Raw genomic sequence first — 13,337 nt, forward strand, 5'->3', positions numbered from 1 at the left:
AGTTAACGATGGTATTTTTGTTCAGAATGAAAGCACGAGAAGGGACGATGTGCGCTACGAGTGCCGTTCTAGTTGTTTTCATGTTTTATGTATCGTTAATGTCTGAACGGTTAAACTTCAGGGATAACTGGGTAACGATTAATCTCTAGATGCTTAAAAATTGTTTGACTGATGTTATGGATCTGAATGAGATTTTAAAATATTTTTGATGGTCTTATCTTTGTTGCAGTTGTCGTTGTTTTCCTTTACTTCAGATGACAGAAGACTACTTTGTTTGCTCTTGATGTAAACATGTCTTCTGAGGATGAAACGAGGGAGGATATGGATGAGAAACTGCTGAGAGAAAACAGACCAAACATAATCGAGGCGTTGATGTACGATCCTTCCAAAGCTTTTGATGAAGCCAAAGCAAGAGGAGTTCTCAGCATTGAGGATGGCGACAAACTCGCAGGTGAAAAATCGAATGCAGACAAAATCCGCAAATGCCTGGATATCGTGGAGGGAAAAGGTGAAGAGTCTGTGAAGATCTTTCTGAATATACTTCACCTCCTTCTCGGCTCATACCCTCGTTTGGGTACCTGGATCATGGATTACCCACACGGGGTAAAAGTGATGGATCCACAAAGAGAAGAAACATTTGTTCACGGTAAGTTCTCGAGTTTACATTTACAAGTAAAACAAAAAACATTTCAATCAAAATGTTCATAACTGTGCACACCATGGAGGATCTGTTTGGCAGCTGCATTTAATGCTCATGAATGAAGAGCGCTCCATCAATGGCAACAGTGAGGAGATGTATTAATGCATAATCAAACTAGAGGGGGAGCACTCTGGAGAGTGCAAAACCTCCGCCGCCAATACTGCTGGGTCACTCAAGTGAACCTTATATCTTATTCATTAAATATGATGTCAACAGTGCTGAGTTATAGTTCTTTTCTCCAACATTTTTTGTGAGGGGGGGGGGGGGTTGGAAATCACTTAAAACATGTAGAAATGCCAAAAAAATCGAAAATTAGTTGAAAAAAAAGTTGCAAAATATTTTTTTTCTCTAACAATTTTTTTGGGGGGGGTTGGAAATTACTTAAAGCATGTGGAAATGCAAAAAAATTCTTTTTGGGGGGTAACAAGTTTTTTTTGGGGGGGGGTTGCAAATCACTTAAAACATGTAAAATTGCAAAAAAAAAAAAAAAAATTCTTTTCTCTAACATTTTTTTGGGGGGGGGGTTGGAAATCACTTAAAACATGTAAAAATGCAAAAAAAAATTTCTCTATTTTTTTATTGGGGGGGGGGGGGTTGGAAATCACTTAAAACATGTAGAAATGCAAAAAAAAAAAAAAAATTTTCTCTAAATTTTTTTTTTTGGCGGGGGGTACCAAGTCCAAAATTTAATGGCATGATCCTTGGACCATACCTAACCCCCCCCAACAAGTTTCGTCGAAATCCGTCGAGGAGTTTTTCCGTAATACTGTTCACAAACAAACAAACAAACAGAAAGTGGTGCAAACAGTAACCTCCATCCATCTTCGAAGATGGCGGAGGTTCATGATGGAACCTGTGCAAGAAGAAACAGATCTTGTGATCATTAGAGAAAAGGATCTTCAGTTTCACAGGCATGTTGCTGCAACTGTAAACAAGGCCAACAGAAACTTGGGGATGATAAAACGAGCCTTCGGCCACCTTAGTGTGCAGAATCACTTCGTTATCATGAAGAAATTCTCTCAGTGAGGGAGCCTTGTGAATGAAGGCCAACGGGGGAACCATGTGCCTTGTGGCTGCAGCAGGTTGATCAGCATCTCATGGAGATCGGGATGGGCCAGGCATCTGCCTGGGATATGGCCAGACGGAGGCCCTGGAGTACCGGCGGAAAATGGACGCAGCGATGTGCTATTCCGCAGCATGCTCCCATACGTGATCTGATGTAGTGCAGACACGTTTACCTTGTTATTCCATTCCTTGTGAGATCTGTGCTTGAATAAAGTTACCCGACATGGGGTCCTGCATTTGTTTGTAACGCAGATAAACTAGAAAGGGTTGAGATCAGGCATACATTCGCTGAATTATCGATGCAAGACAGGTGACATTATCCAGGTTTTCAAATTTTTTTAATGCCTATGACAGGATTTCTCAAGATCATTTGTTTGTAAAGGCAGGATAACCAAACTACAAGAGGCTACAAATGGAAGTTTTCTAAGTAGAGAAGCAGGACTAAACATCAGAAATTGATTATTTAGTCAAAAGATCATCAATGATTGGAACAAACTTCCACAACACATATTTGGATCCCCAATGTTCAGTGAAGGCCTTTCAGCCTCTTTGAGATCATCACTGGGGATTCAGGTAGATCAGCTTGCACCGACTCTCCCACACATCTATCAAAAGTATCAATTGCACAAAGAATGGAACAATCTGCTTCCATATATATTTCTGTGTTTCTGTATTATATTCTGACTAATATAAAAGCCCGTCAAAAATGACAGGTTGGAATTATTTTATTCGAGATATTCAAGGAGACTGGAAGATATGGTGTTTCGTAGCAAGAAGCGTTATTTTATAACACTACGTGTACAAATGTTACCCTATTTTCTTTATCTTTGGGGATGTTTCATTTTGATGGTACAGCCACATGAGCGTGCCAAAGTCTGAAGCCTCGGCCTAGCGTCAGGTATGCTTACATCTTCTTTATTTATTAGACATCCTATGCACGTAAATGAACACTCGTTTTACTCTGCGTGCATTACACATTACGTACAGGGAATTTCACGTCCCTGCACCTTGTATTTATTATTTTTTAAATGCTTCTGTACACCGCCCTTGAGGCCCGGCAGCAAGTCACCGTCAACATTTCCATTTGAAGAGACATAATTACCCTTTTATGAAAAATGTTTTTCAAGTTGTTTGTCGTGAAAAAATAGTCTGCAGTGAACACACAGTCGTGTTGAAAGATTGGCCTTTAACCCCCTTCTTAAATCGTCCTTCTGAAAGGGGACAGACAAACACACAAATACACACTGTGCTTTATTCAGGTAAATTTAAATAAATAAATAAATCTATGCTGATTATTATTTATTTGTCATTGCAGAGGCAGAAATATTTCTTCAGGATTTACGGGATGAAGAACTTCTCTTCTTTTTGAAAATGGAGAAATCTTCGTTGTCAGAAGAGTTCTGGAAAGCGTTTCCAAGTCTGTGCGACGCGGTCAGAGAATCTCAGTTGTTATCAAAGTGCGACTTGAAGGTAAATGGAAGAGAAAACGTTTCCTTGAGAAAACCTTCAAGTTATTCATTTTATTTCATTTCAATGTTTGCTCATAGTGCTGAAGCTAAAATGCAGTGAGGTGTGTTTGAAGATGAGGTGAGCTCACTCTGAGATCTACTTGTAAATACTGAATGGTTCTACATCTGGAAGTAACCATAAATTCCCCAAATTGAATTTTTGTTATCATTCCACACAGCTTTATATCTTGAACAACCTGAAAATTGTCACCTTTTATAGTCCACTCAACCCTCAGAATAAACACCTCGACTCAACAAACATGACGCAGTCAGGTATAAGAAAAATTATTTCCATCTCGAATCGTAGGTCGACAAAGCATAAACATTGTACTTTACTAAAACACTGCTGAACACAAAACCTCTCACTTCGATAATACTTTTTGATCTTTCCGACCAATGCAAGTTCTGTACCAAAAGGATCAATAAGGAGGGGGAAATCAACAGGAATTCAATTAGCGATCACAGTTGAATAACCTTGTTCAGGTAATTTGCTCCACCTTTGTCTTTCCTTTTGACCTTTATCACCATCCTATCATTTAGAAACTTTACCATATATATGTATGCACAGAAAGATCTTACCATGCACAACAATTGGTGGTGATCTATTTGCAAAACAAATTAAGGCCAGTAGAGATGTAGCATAAATATCTTGATGCACCCCATACATTATTAAGTCCTTCCTTCTCGATGGTGTAGTTCTCTCAATTCAACTCTTGTTTACTTGTGAGACTTACAGGGAATAGTCTGCCCTCATGTTGCTGCAAAAAAACAGCTCCAGTACCAATATAAGTATCGTTTGTTTTGAGCACAAATGGTTTACTCGGGTCTGGTAGTCAACGCACATGCTGTTTTGTCCCATCCTTCTTGTGTGTGAACCATCACCACTTGTGATACGTATGGTGAAATTACCCCCTTCCCCCCCCGCCCCCCCATGTCTGACATATCTTGTACATCTATACTATAAAAGGAACCGTGTCTGTCTGTTTGTTTGTCATGCTATATCTTGAGAACAGATTAACAGATTTCAATGAAGCCAACAATGGTGGACTCAAGAACCCCCCAGGAAGGTTTGTAATGCAAAAACAAACAAACAAACAAATACACAAAAAAAAAACAAGAAAAAGAGCAATCAGAGATTGCAAAACCTCGCCAGGACTTAGTTTGAGTGGTGTATTTTAATAGGTTTCAGGGTAAATCCAATATGGCTGCCAAACCATGTGACCTATGACATCATATGTGTGACCCTTTTGTTCCTCATGGATAGGCGGTCAGATGTGTAAAGTTTCGCCTCAATCTTTTCAGCCATTTCAGAGAAGAAGATTTTTTAAGGCTTTAAAAAAAACCCCCAAAAACCAATATGGCTGCCGAATCACGTTACCGAAGAAATCATCAAAAAAATTTTGTGGACCATTTTATCCCGAGATGACCCTCAAAATATTTATACTGATCAGATGTGGCGTTCCACAAATGCAATTATGACATCATAACAAAGGCACAAATGATATGATATCATAAAAATACCACACTCCCAGGAATCCTTTTTATTCTTGCCCCAAAGGTTAGTCATCGCAGCTATGCTGACGAAACAGAAAGGCCAAATTGGAAGGAGTGCTCGAGATGCGAGGAATCCTAGAGCACGCAGAGATGAGGAGACCTCAGAGTTTGTTTTCTAGCATGGTTCATGCCGAATACGTACCCCAAACACTTTGATCAAAAGAAATAAGAGAGGGGGAGTGGAAGGTGAGAATTCTTTGTGCCTCTGCTGATGAAGTCGTCAGAGACATTATGTTTTTGGGTTGTCTGTCTGTCTGTCCGTATGTACATACGTCCGTTCATGCTAATTTTCTCTGTTTTCTCTGCAAACACTGATCCGAATGATACACGATTTCACCATCGGTGCGACTACTCGCGTAGAATGTTTCAATAATTTTGATGTCATAGGTCACGTGGTGTGGCAGCCATGTTGGAAAAAAGGAAAACCTTTGGACTTCTGTATATCCTAAACAATTCGATGGAAAATGTTGAAACTTGGCACATGTGAAGTACTGCCCATGGGACACAAGTATGTGGTTTTTTTTTGATGATGTCATAGGTGGCTTTGTTATGAGGTCAGAATTCTAGACGTCGAACGCTTTATCCGATCAGTATGAAAACTTTTTGAGGGTTATCTAAGGATAAATTAGATAACTTAGTTGGGGGGGAAAAAAATTTGATGACTTCGTTAGTCATGTGGTTCGGCAGCCGTAATTTATTTTTTCACTTAAAAATCTTCAAAAATCTTCTCTGAAATGGCTGAACAGATCGAGGCGAAACTTTACAGGTATGATAGCCTATCCATGAGGAACAAAATGTTCTCCACCTATGATGTCATCGAGCACATGGTTTGGCAGCCATATTATATTTACCCTAAAACCTTTAAAGATCTTCTCCACAATGGCTTGACAGATCGAGGGGAAACTTCACCCACATGTTCCCCAAGCCTTGGGAATACCAGGGAGTTTATGAATAATTAATAGGTCGCATGGTCTGGCAGCTGTATTGGATTGAACTAAAATCATTAAATAAACATATTTCTCTTGAACTGCTTCATCAATCGGTGAGAAATGTCACAATTATGATCTATTAGCCATGGGGAATATCTACATATTACTAAATCTCTCATCTTGTCTATATGTATGTATGTATGTTCCTGAAATACAGCCAAAACGGAACACGATAGTGAAAAAATTTCGGCCCACCTTACTCGTCATTCTCCTGCGGTGTGCAGTATCAAGTTTCGTTCAAATCGGGCGACGAAAAAAATTATTAAATTCGGGAGAATTTGATTCTCCGAATTTGATCGGAGAGAATTTGATCAATACAAACAACCTCAGCGGTATAGTTCGCTGGAGCTATCTTTTTTTTTTTCTTCTTGAAATGATTTTTTTTTCATCAACCGTTGTCACAACAGGAACCCAACGGGTTCATGGGTCGTCTTGTATGTTTTAAATTTTGACCTGATCGGATGCATGGTCTGGCAGCCATGATTATTTAATATTTTGAATCTAGGTTCAGAGATTTAAATCAAACTTGGTATACGTATTATAACGATGTAATAATGTGGGTGGAGGCATATCTGGCAATGTCATGAAGTTGAAGAGTGCCCTTCTCGTTTTTATTCTGATCTTCCTCTTCGCGTGTTGTTGTATATTAATCACAATTCGGCATCGAATCACAATCCGACAAAATGTTCGCTCTTATGTTCGGAACATGTTACAGAGCTCTGTTTTGAAACAACAGAGATGGCTATATCTTGTGGTCATCCACCACGTTTGAGAGAGGATGCCATCTCGACGATTAAGTGGAAGAAACAGCCATCACTCGAAACTGTAACACCATTTCTACCCAGTTATCAATACATGTACATGAAGGATTTGAGCGGTGAATCAAACACCTGTTGCCATTGGCCAGCAGTTTCCACAAGAGCACCTGAAAACAATTATCTATGATCAACACAAATTCCTGAAAATCAAATGAACCGCCATCTATTTATCATGGAGAGAAAGTATGTATGTATCACTATCTATTCCTCTGACAGCATTTGACCAAGGATGCTAAAACTTTCAGGGTCTCCCCCCTCCATCATCCCCCATCAACCATATCCCACCGATTCCCATCTCCACCATCCCACCACTCCCCTCTCTACTGGGGCGAGACATCGACATCTCATGGACACGACGGTGGGATACGGCATGGACACAAATGGCACCCGGGAAAAGGATGAAACGGGACTATCCCATAACATACAAGATATCTGGTCAGTCCGCGATGGTGAGACAAAGCGTTTGTTATTCATTTTCTCCTTGGTGTCAATTGAATGAAAAGCAACAAAACCTACCGAGCTGAAGTTGACATGCGACTAGTGTTTCATATTTCTAACACCTCCATCTTCACTTCTGCCTTCTTCCTGTGAATCGCTTGCAGAAGGCTCAAAATGATACGGCTCCACAATTTCCCCAAAAGTGTTTCCATCACTAATTTTGTCTGCAATCGTTTCTTCAAAATCCCACCGATCAGTTTCAACACTCTGAGAATCTTCAGAGTTACAAAAAATGACAGTGGAATCAATATCACAACCTGAGCTCGACATGCGCCATTTCTTCATGTGAAGCCGCCGTTCCGATCAAGGTGAGTTCATCGGGTGATGGCAAAAATGGACAATCGACACTTTGCGATTGGCAAAAAGATTTCAAAGAATTTCTCCCTTCAAATTAGACAACGGTGATTAATGATTTTCAATGGTTTTCAGAAAAAAGAAAATTTGTGTTTAGGTTCCCCTTTAAGGGGTTCTGTGAATGCACACTGATGATTTGTGGGGTGGTCACGCCATTTTGAACGTTCAGTATTGGCCTATTGAGAATTGAAATCACCATATGTGAGGAAGGGAGAGTTGATGGATGGTTAAAACTTGGTCTATGTTGGCTGAGAGAGATATAAATGGAGATGTCACTATTTGGACAGTACAACATACAGCCATACTAGAGGTGGGGCAGAGGGGAATTAGCAGCCAAAGGTATTCTTGGGGGTTTGGAATCGCAAGAGCAGTACATGGACCCTGAGAAATGCATTTGTTGATGTAAAGTGCAACTCCGCTGCCGAGACGGGGTTCAAGCCTTTTGATCTGGAGGAAGCTGATGATGCAGGATCTAAAAACTTAAAGAGGAGAAACTACAGATGAAAACATTTCACTCTGACAATTACAAACATCTTTTCATGGGAGGTGGGGAGGGATGTGACGTCATCAATAGATTCATCCTGACATCATGTGTCTTGAATCTATTGATAAAGTGTGTCGATATCCTCCTAAGTGGTCTTTGACCTATAGTTGGTGATTAAAAGGTACAAAATACAATTGTTTCACTGCAGGTTGGTGTCCTCTGTATTATACCGCCTCCTTTTTGGTCTTGCACCCACTGGCATCTCTTGGCTCTGTCCCTCCAGGGTTTCTGCAGGGCGCATGTGTTCTGCTAGTAACCCTTTTCTTGTTAAACACCAAAAATCCAGGCTCACTGCTCACCTGCAGTCATTTGTTCATCTTTTTTTCTCTCCTGATCCCCTTAACTGCAGCCCCCATCGGATGACTTCGAATAACCAACAAGGCCACGGAATCCATCATCAGTTCCCATCAAATCCTTAATGATCCTTCTCTCCAACAACCCAGTCTCAGACCATCAGTTCAGATATAAACCCGATCGCTCTACCTCGGACATGCTGGTTTTTCCCAAAATTGTTGTTCGTTGGGAACAACAATACCTATTGTTTAGGCCTTCGACATCACTGTAAGTCAGGCATTCAAGACAGCCAACAATGAAGTTCACCTCTCTCCCAACTTGTTATTCATATATTCAAATATATTGTTTCAGAAACAAAAACAAACAGGACTTTCCTTTATTTCCTTTATAAATGGCTCTTTGTAACCTGATTTTGTCCAGAAAAACGCCCGAAATTGTGTTCTCCTGAAGCGGTGTGAACCATGCTGTCATCAGCAGCTGGTGTACATACATGAATCATTGTGTGTGTGTGTGTGTGTGTGTGTGTGTGTGTGTGTGTGTGTGTGTGTGTGTGTGTGTGTGTGTGTGTGTGTGTGTGTGTGTGTGTGTGTGTGTGTGTGTAGGATTTTGAAAAGTTCAAAAGGAACAAATCCAAAATCCGTGTGAATATTCTACTGAATCTCATCATGGAGGAGGGGGCAGAGCGTTGCCGCTCCTTCTGCACAATATTATTTCACGATGAAAGGATGAAGGTCCTGATGTTAAAAATGATGAACAAGCTGGAAAGTGGTGAGAATGCAACTCGACACATGGCCTTTCATAAACACAGAGTGGAGTTCATTGAAATATCTTTGTAACTAGAAATCTCCACCTACAGGTGGTGGATGAATCACCTCCAAGTAGTTTTGTTTGTAGGAGTAAGATAATTAATTTGTGGTCAACGTTGATGCAATGGATCTGTTTTTGAGGAACGACTGTTCATAATATGGAAGGATATGGTCTTGCATATTCTAATTAGGAGTATTCATGCTCACTTACCTTTGGTAACATTCATCATGATGCATTACGATAACTCTCGTGTGAAGCCCGTCAAAAATGATGGGTTGGAGTTATATTGTTCAACCAAGTGGCTTTTACAGATATAGTATTATCGATAAAAAATTGGAAGCCAAGAAAAATGTTTTTCAAGTCTTTTTTTTTTTGTCCTGAAAAAGAGACCGTAGTATTGAACATCCAGTCATCATTTATTTGGGTCTTTGAGGTCCTTGGGGTCTTTTGGGTCACCTGAGTCTTCTGGGTCCTCGGTATTTTGGGTGTTTTGGATCTTAAAGGTCCTCTGGGTCCTTTGGGTCCTCGAGGTATTTTGACCATGGAGAGCACCCAGTCCTGTTAAAAGGTTGGCCTATAAAAGCCTACTTAAATCGTCCTTATGGAGGGGACTTTGTGTTTTGTATCGGTAGATTTCTATTATACAGGTAATCAAGCTCATGGAAGAAGGCATGGCAGCGAGAGAAGGATCAATATACACAAAATTGGGGGAAAGAAGGAGAACAACATCTGGATTAATAACAACGGAGCACGAGAGGAGGAATTGTGGATGAATGCTGTAATAGAGATTCAACTGGTAGAGTAAAGGTCGAGGGAGAAATGTCAGTGGACACCAGATATGAAATTCTCGAGGGAAGAGCTTGAGATTACACACTCAGGCATGGGGAGCAGGGAATGAATGATGGGAAGGGAATTTATGTTTAGACTTGGGGAGGGTAACGAGGAAAGTTTTCTGGAAGAACATGTGAACTGGAGGGTCTGTGAAGAGGTGATGGCAGCAGCAGGAAAACGAGATCACCAACCTACTTGTGGTGAGTACGAAGTTGACCCCTTATCTAAGCTTCCTGGTGCAAGAAGTAATGATTATTATGGAAAGCCTTAAATTGTATGACCTCAAGGTGGTAAAGGTGAGACGCAACAGTAGCAGTCAACAGCAAGGAGAAATAATCGAAGAATTGCTATGATGGCCTTGAATACAATCACGAGACGAGAATGACGAAGCAAAGACGACCCTGCAGACAATTCCAAGATGGCAGCTACATTGTTAGTCCCATTTTTGAGATGTCTGCTCTGTGTTGCGGCCGCAGCTCGCTGTTCTTGGTCAGCCGAGAAAGATTTTTCTTTAACTTTCACTAAAACAAGGTCCAGAACAGGAGATAAACTGTACTTACAAGTTGAGTTGCTGCCCTAGTTCTTGAGAATGTGAAATAACTGTTCCCTTGCCGCTTCCAAAATTCCCGCTGCCACCAGTACAACACCGATTTCCGTTGATTGTGTTATGTGTGAGTTTTAACAGTCTAAACAGAGGACCAGGAGACTGGTTTCTTCCAATGGCAGTATATTCCTCAATGCAGAACTATACAACGTAACGAGCACCCCAGCAGGCTCAGTACGTACCAAGAGTCAAAGCACCACAATGGCCGCACTTCCATCTCCTCTTCGTGGCCAAAACCAACAGCAGATGTGACTCAAAGAAAATCCGTAAATTGTTTTAAACCGCTGGTTAGCAGTATTTGCTCACCAATGATAACAACAACTAACTATTATGCTTACAATAGCTCAGAGTTAATTGTGAGGCCCTAGAGCTTCCGAGACTGCTCCTCTTTCTACAGAAATACATTGGGGGATTTGCCAGCCATTCTTGAACGAGAGAAATCGTGAGAATATCGAGGGTGTCTTTCTCAGGTCGACAAGGAAATGTCAACAAGTCGAAGGTGTTCTGACCAGGGTGGAAGTCAAACTCGTGATTGGAGATCTGAAGGTTAAGATTGGAGAAGAGATGAGCCATGAAGTTTGTTGCACTTCCTGATTCCATTACTTTGTGGATGATTGGCAGAAGGTTGACTTGTGTACCATTGAGGAGGGTCAGTTTGAACGCTGTTCTGATTAGCAAAAGAGAAAGGAAACGCCGTAACCTGGAAGCAAGTGGATTTGGTTGGGTAGGGTTGATGTGGGTCTGAAAGATGGCGGATGATCGTAGTGCAACACCAGCTTGAAGCCCTGAAGGGAATAGTGTGATTGAAATGATTCTCAAAGGAAGTTCCATTAAGAGGAGGAACGAGGAAGAAAGGAGTTGAGGTGTGCAATAAGCCTGGATTTTGGAAATTTAACGAGGGTGAGGGTAATATGAAGAATGTGTGCATGGGTCGGAGGCCTGTTAGGGCAGAGGGACACACACAGAAGGATTCCACCGAATCCATCGAAGGATAGATATTCCTTCATTTTCAACACTTTCATATTCTCATTGTTCACAATCAATCTGCTTCATCCTCACCTACTGTGTTTATGTCATTTCAATACATGGCTCGTGTGTGTTTGTTTTCCAGATGAGACGAAGAATAAATTGAGAGTTTGGGGTAAGTCCTCGAGATTTCACATCAATGAGGATTAGATTTATCATCAGAAAAATAACCAATCAAGTGTTAAAATGTTCATAAACCCCATCCACACAGCCCCCTGCCTCCCTCTTTACCACAAGGCCTCTATATGTGACGCCCTTTCTTCAAACATCGAGTTTGTTTTTCTTCTTTTTTTTTGATGCAGAGTCGAGGCTCGTGGAAGAGTTCGAAGACAGAATAGATCAGGACAACGCAGAACAAAAGAAGCAGCACAAAAGAAGGGGGTGGGGGGAATGCCGACTGCCGGGTCGACGGACAACAAGGGAAGTGGGTAGGGATGAGGGGTAGAAGGGAATGCAGGTGGTGGATAAGATGGATACAGAAGCAAACGCTAAAGAAGGCCTGTTAAGCCCCTATCACACCTTGACTATTTAGCCAGCATATCGTCGACCGAGAATTAACAGGGTCCAACGACACTTTTTTAAAGTTTGAGAAAAATGAAATCAAAAATTCAAAGTGGAATTGCCGCTATCTCATAACATTTTATTTTCATATCGTGTGCTACATAACAGGTACATATAAAGGTTACATAAAATAATCTTACTTAGTTTCCTCTGTTGCCCTTCCACATGGACTTCTTCTAAATTTGAATGAAATGTCAGATAGACCCTGTTAATTTTCGGTCGACGATATGGCAACGTATCAAAATTGATCTAAAACACTGGCGTACGCTGAACTATTGAAGTTTTTTTTTCAGTTTTGGGTGTATAATAACGAGTTGGACGTATGCATAACGTATTAGTAACGTACACAGAACGTTTCTATAACTTATAGATAACTTATACCAACGAATGCTTAGCATGTTGTCGGCGTTCACAACTTATGCCCAACGATAGTCTAACTTATGCATAGCGCGCGGCAGCATATCGCCGACGATCACGTGGCATAGCCTATTAAAAGGCTGTCGCTCGACGATTCAAATCATAACCGCACTCGACATCGAAGTGTCAACATCACCGTCATGCCGAAGAAAACTTCGAAGAATGCTGCCAAGAAGTCTGGCCGTGGCCGCGGACGCAAGGAGGATCCATCATCACCCACACCCTCCCCATCACGCTCACCCTCTGACGGAGAGGTCACCCAGTTCCTTCTCCTCCGTTCACCTCTCCTTCTCCTGGCTCTATTGGCACACAACTGGTACAGTGTCAAACCGATGAGGTCATGTTGATGTTGGAGGACAGCGAGTAGGTATTCTCATCTCAGCCTTGCCGGATCCTCCATCTCTCGGATGACATGGACATCTGCTCACCATGGAGTCTGGAACACTGACGGGTTCCTCCTGTGAACCCCATTTTTATATAGCAATTCCCCTAAACGCTGCCAATACGTCATCATACGGTGGCTGTAAGTTAGAAACACGTTCAGTAAGTTCTGTGGTCATCCGGAAGACGTCAATATGCGTCAATATGCGTTACACAAAGGTTCAAAGCACGTTACTCATAGGTTAGAAATAAGTTTCGGGTACGCTAAACATTACCTCGACGTATTTCGACTTATGAGTAACTTACAAGTAACGTGTGTCGACGTGTGTCAACGATCGCATAACGTGCCTACAACTTACGGCCAGCGTATGCGGAACGTGCGAGTC

General features: G+C 41.3%; 1 protein-coding gene and 1 long non-coding RNA gene across 4 annotated transcripts in view; one reads left to right on the forward strand and one right to left on the reverse strand.

Moving 5' to 3' along the window:
- The window catches only part of LOC147033632 (uncharacterized), a 73,562-nt gene that overhangs the window by 3,103 nt on the left and 57,122 nt on the right, over nucleotides 1-13,337 (reverse strand). The window lies entirely within an intron of this gene.
- LOC147033633 (NACHT, LRR and PYD domains-containing protein 12-like) overlaps nucleotides 1-13,337 on the forward strand; it is a 60,687-nt gene that overhangs the window by 1,631 nt on the left and 45,719 nt on the right. For all 3 annotated transcript variants that reach the window (XM_085871689.1, XM_085871687.1, XM_085871686.1), the window contains exons 2-5: nucleotides 255-646; nucleotides 3,081-3,235; nucleotides 8,927-9,092; nucleotides 11,678-11,707. In XM_085871689.1, the coding sequence (XP_085727815.1) occupies nucleotides 292-646; nucleotides 3,081-3,235; nucleotides 8,927-9,092; nucleotides 11,678-11,707 (706 nt within the window). In that variant the 5' untranslated portion in view covers nucleotides 255-291. The remainder of the gene's footprint in view (nucleotides 1-254; nucleotides 647-3,080; nucleotides 3,236-8,926; nucleotides 9,093-11,677; nucleotides 11,708-13,337) is intronic.

The sequence above is a fragment of the Eptatretus burgeri genome, chromosome 2, assembly GCF_056783735.1.
Source record: "Eptatretus burgeri isolate ZD-2024b chromosome 2, Ebu_testis_v1, whole genome shotgun sequence".
Taxonomy (NCBI): domain Eukaryota; kingdom Metazoa; phylum Chordata; class Myxini; order Myxiniformes; family Myxinidae; genus Eptatretus; species Eptatretus burgeri.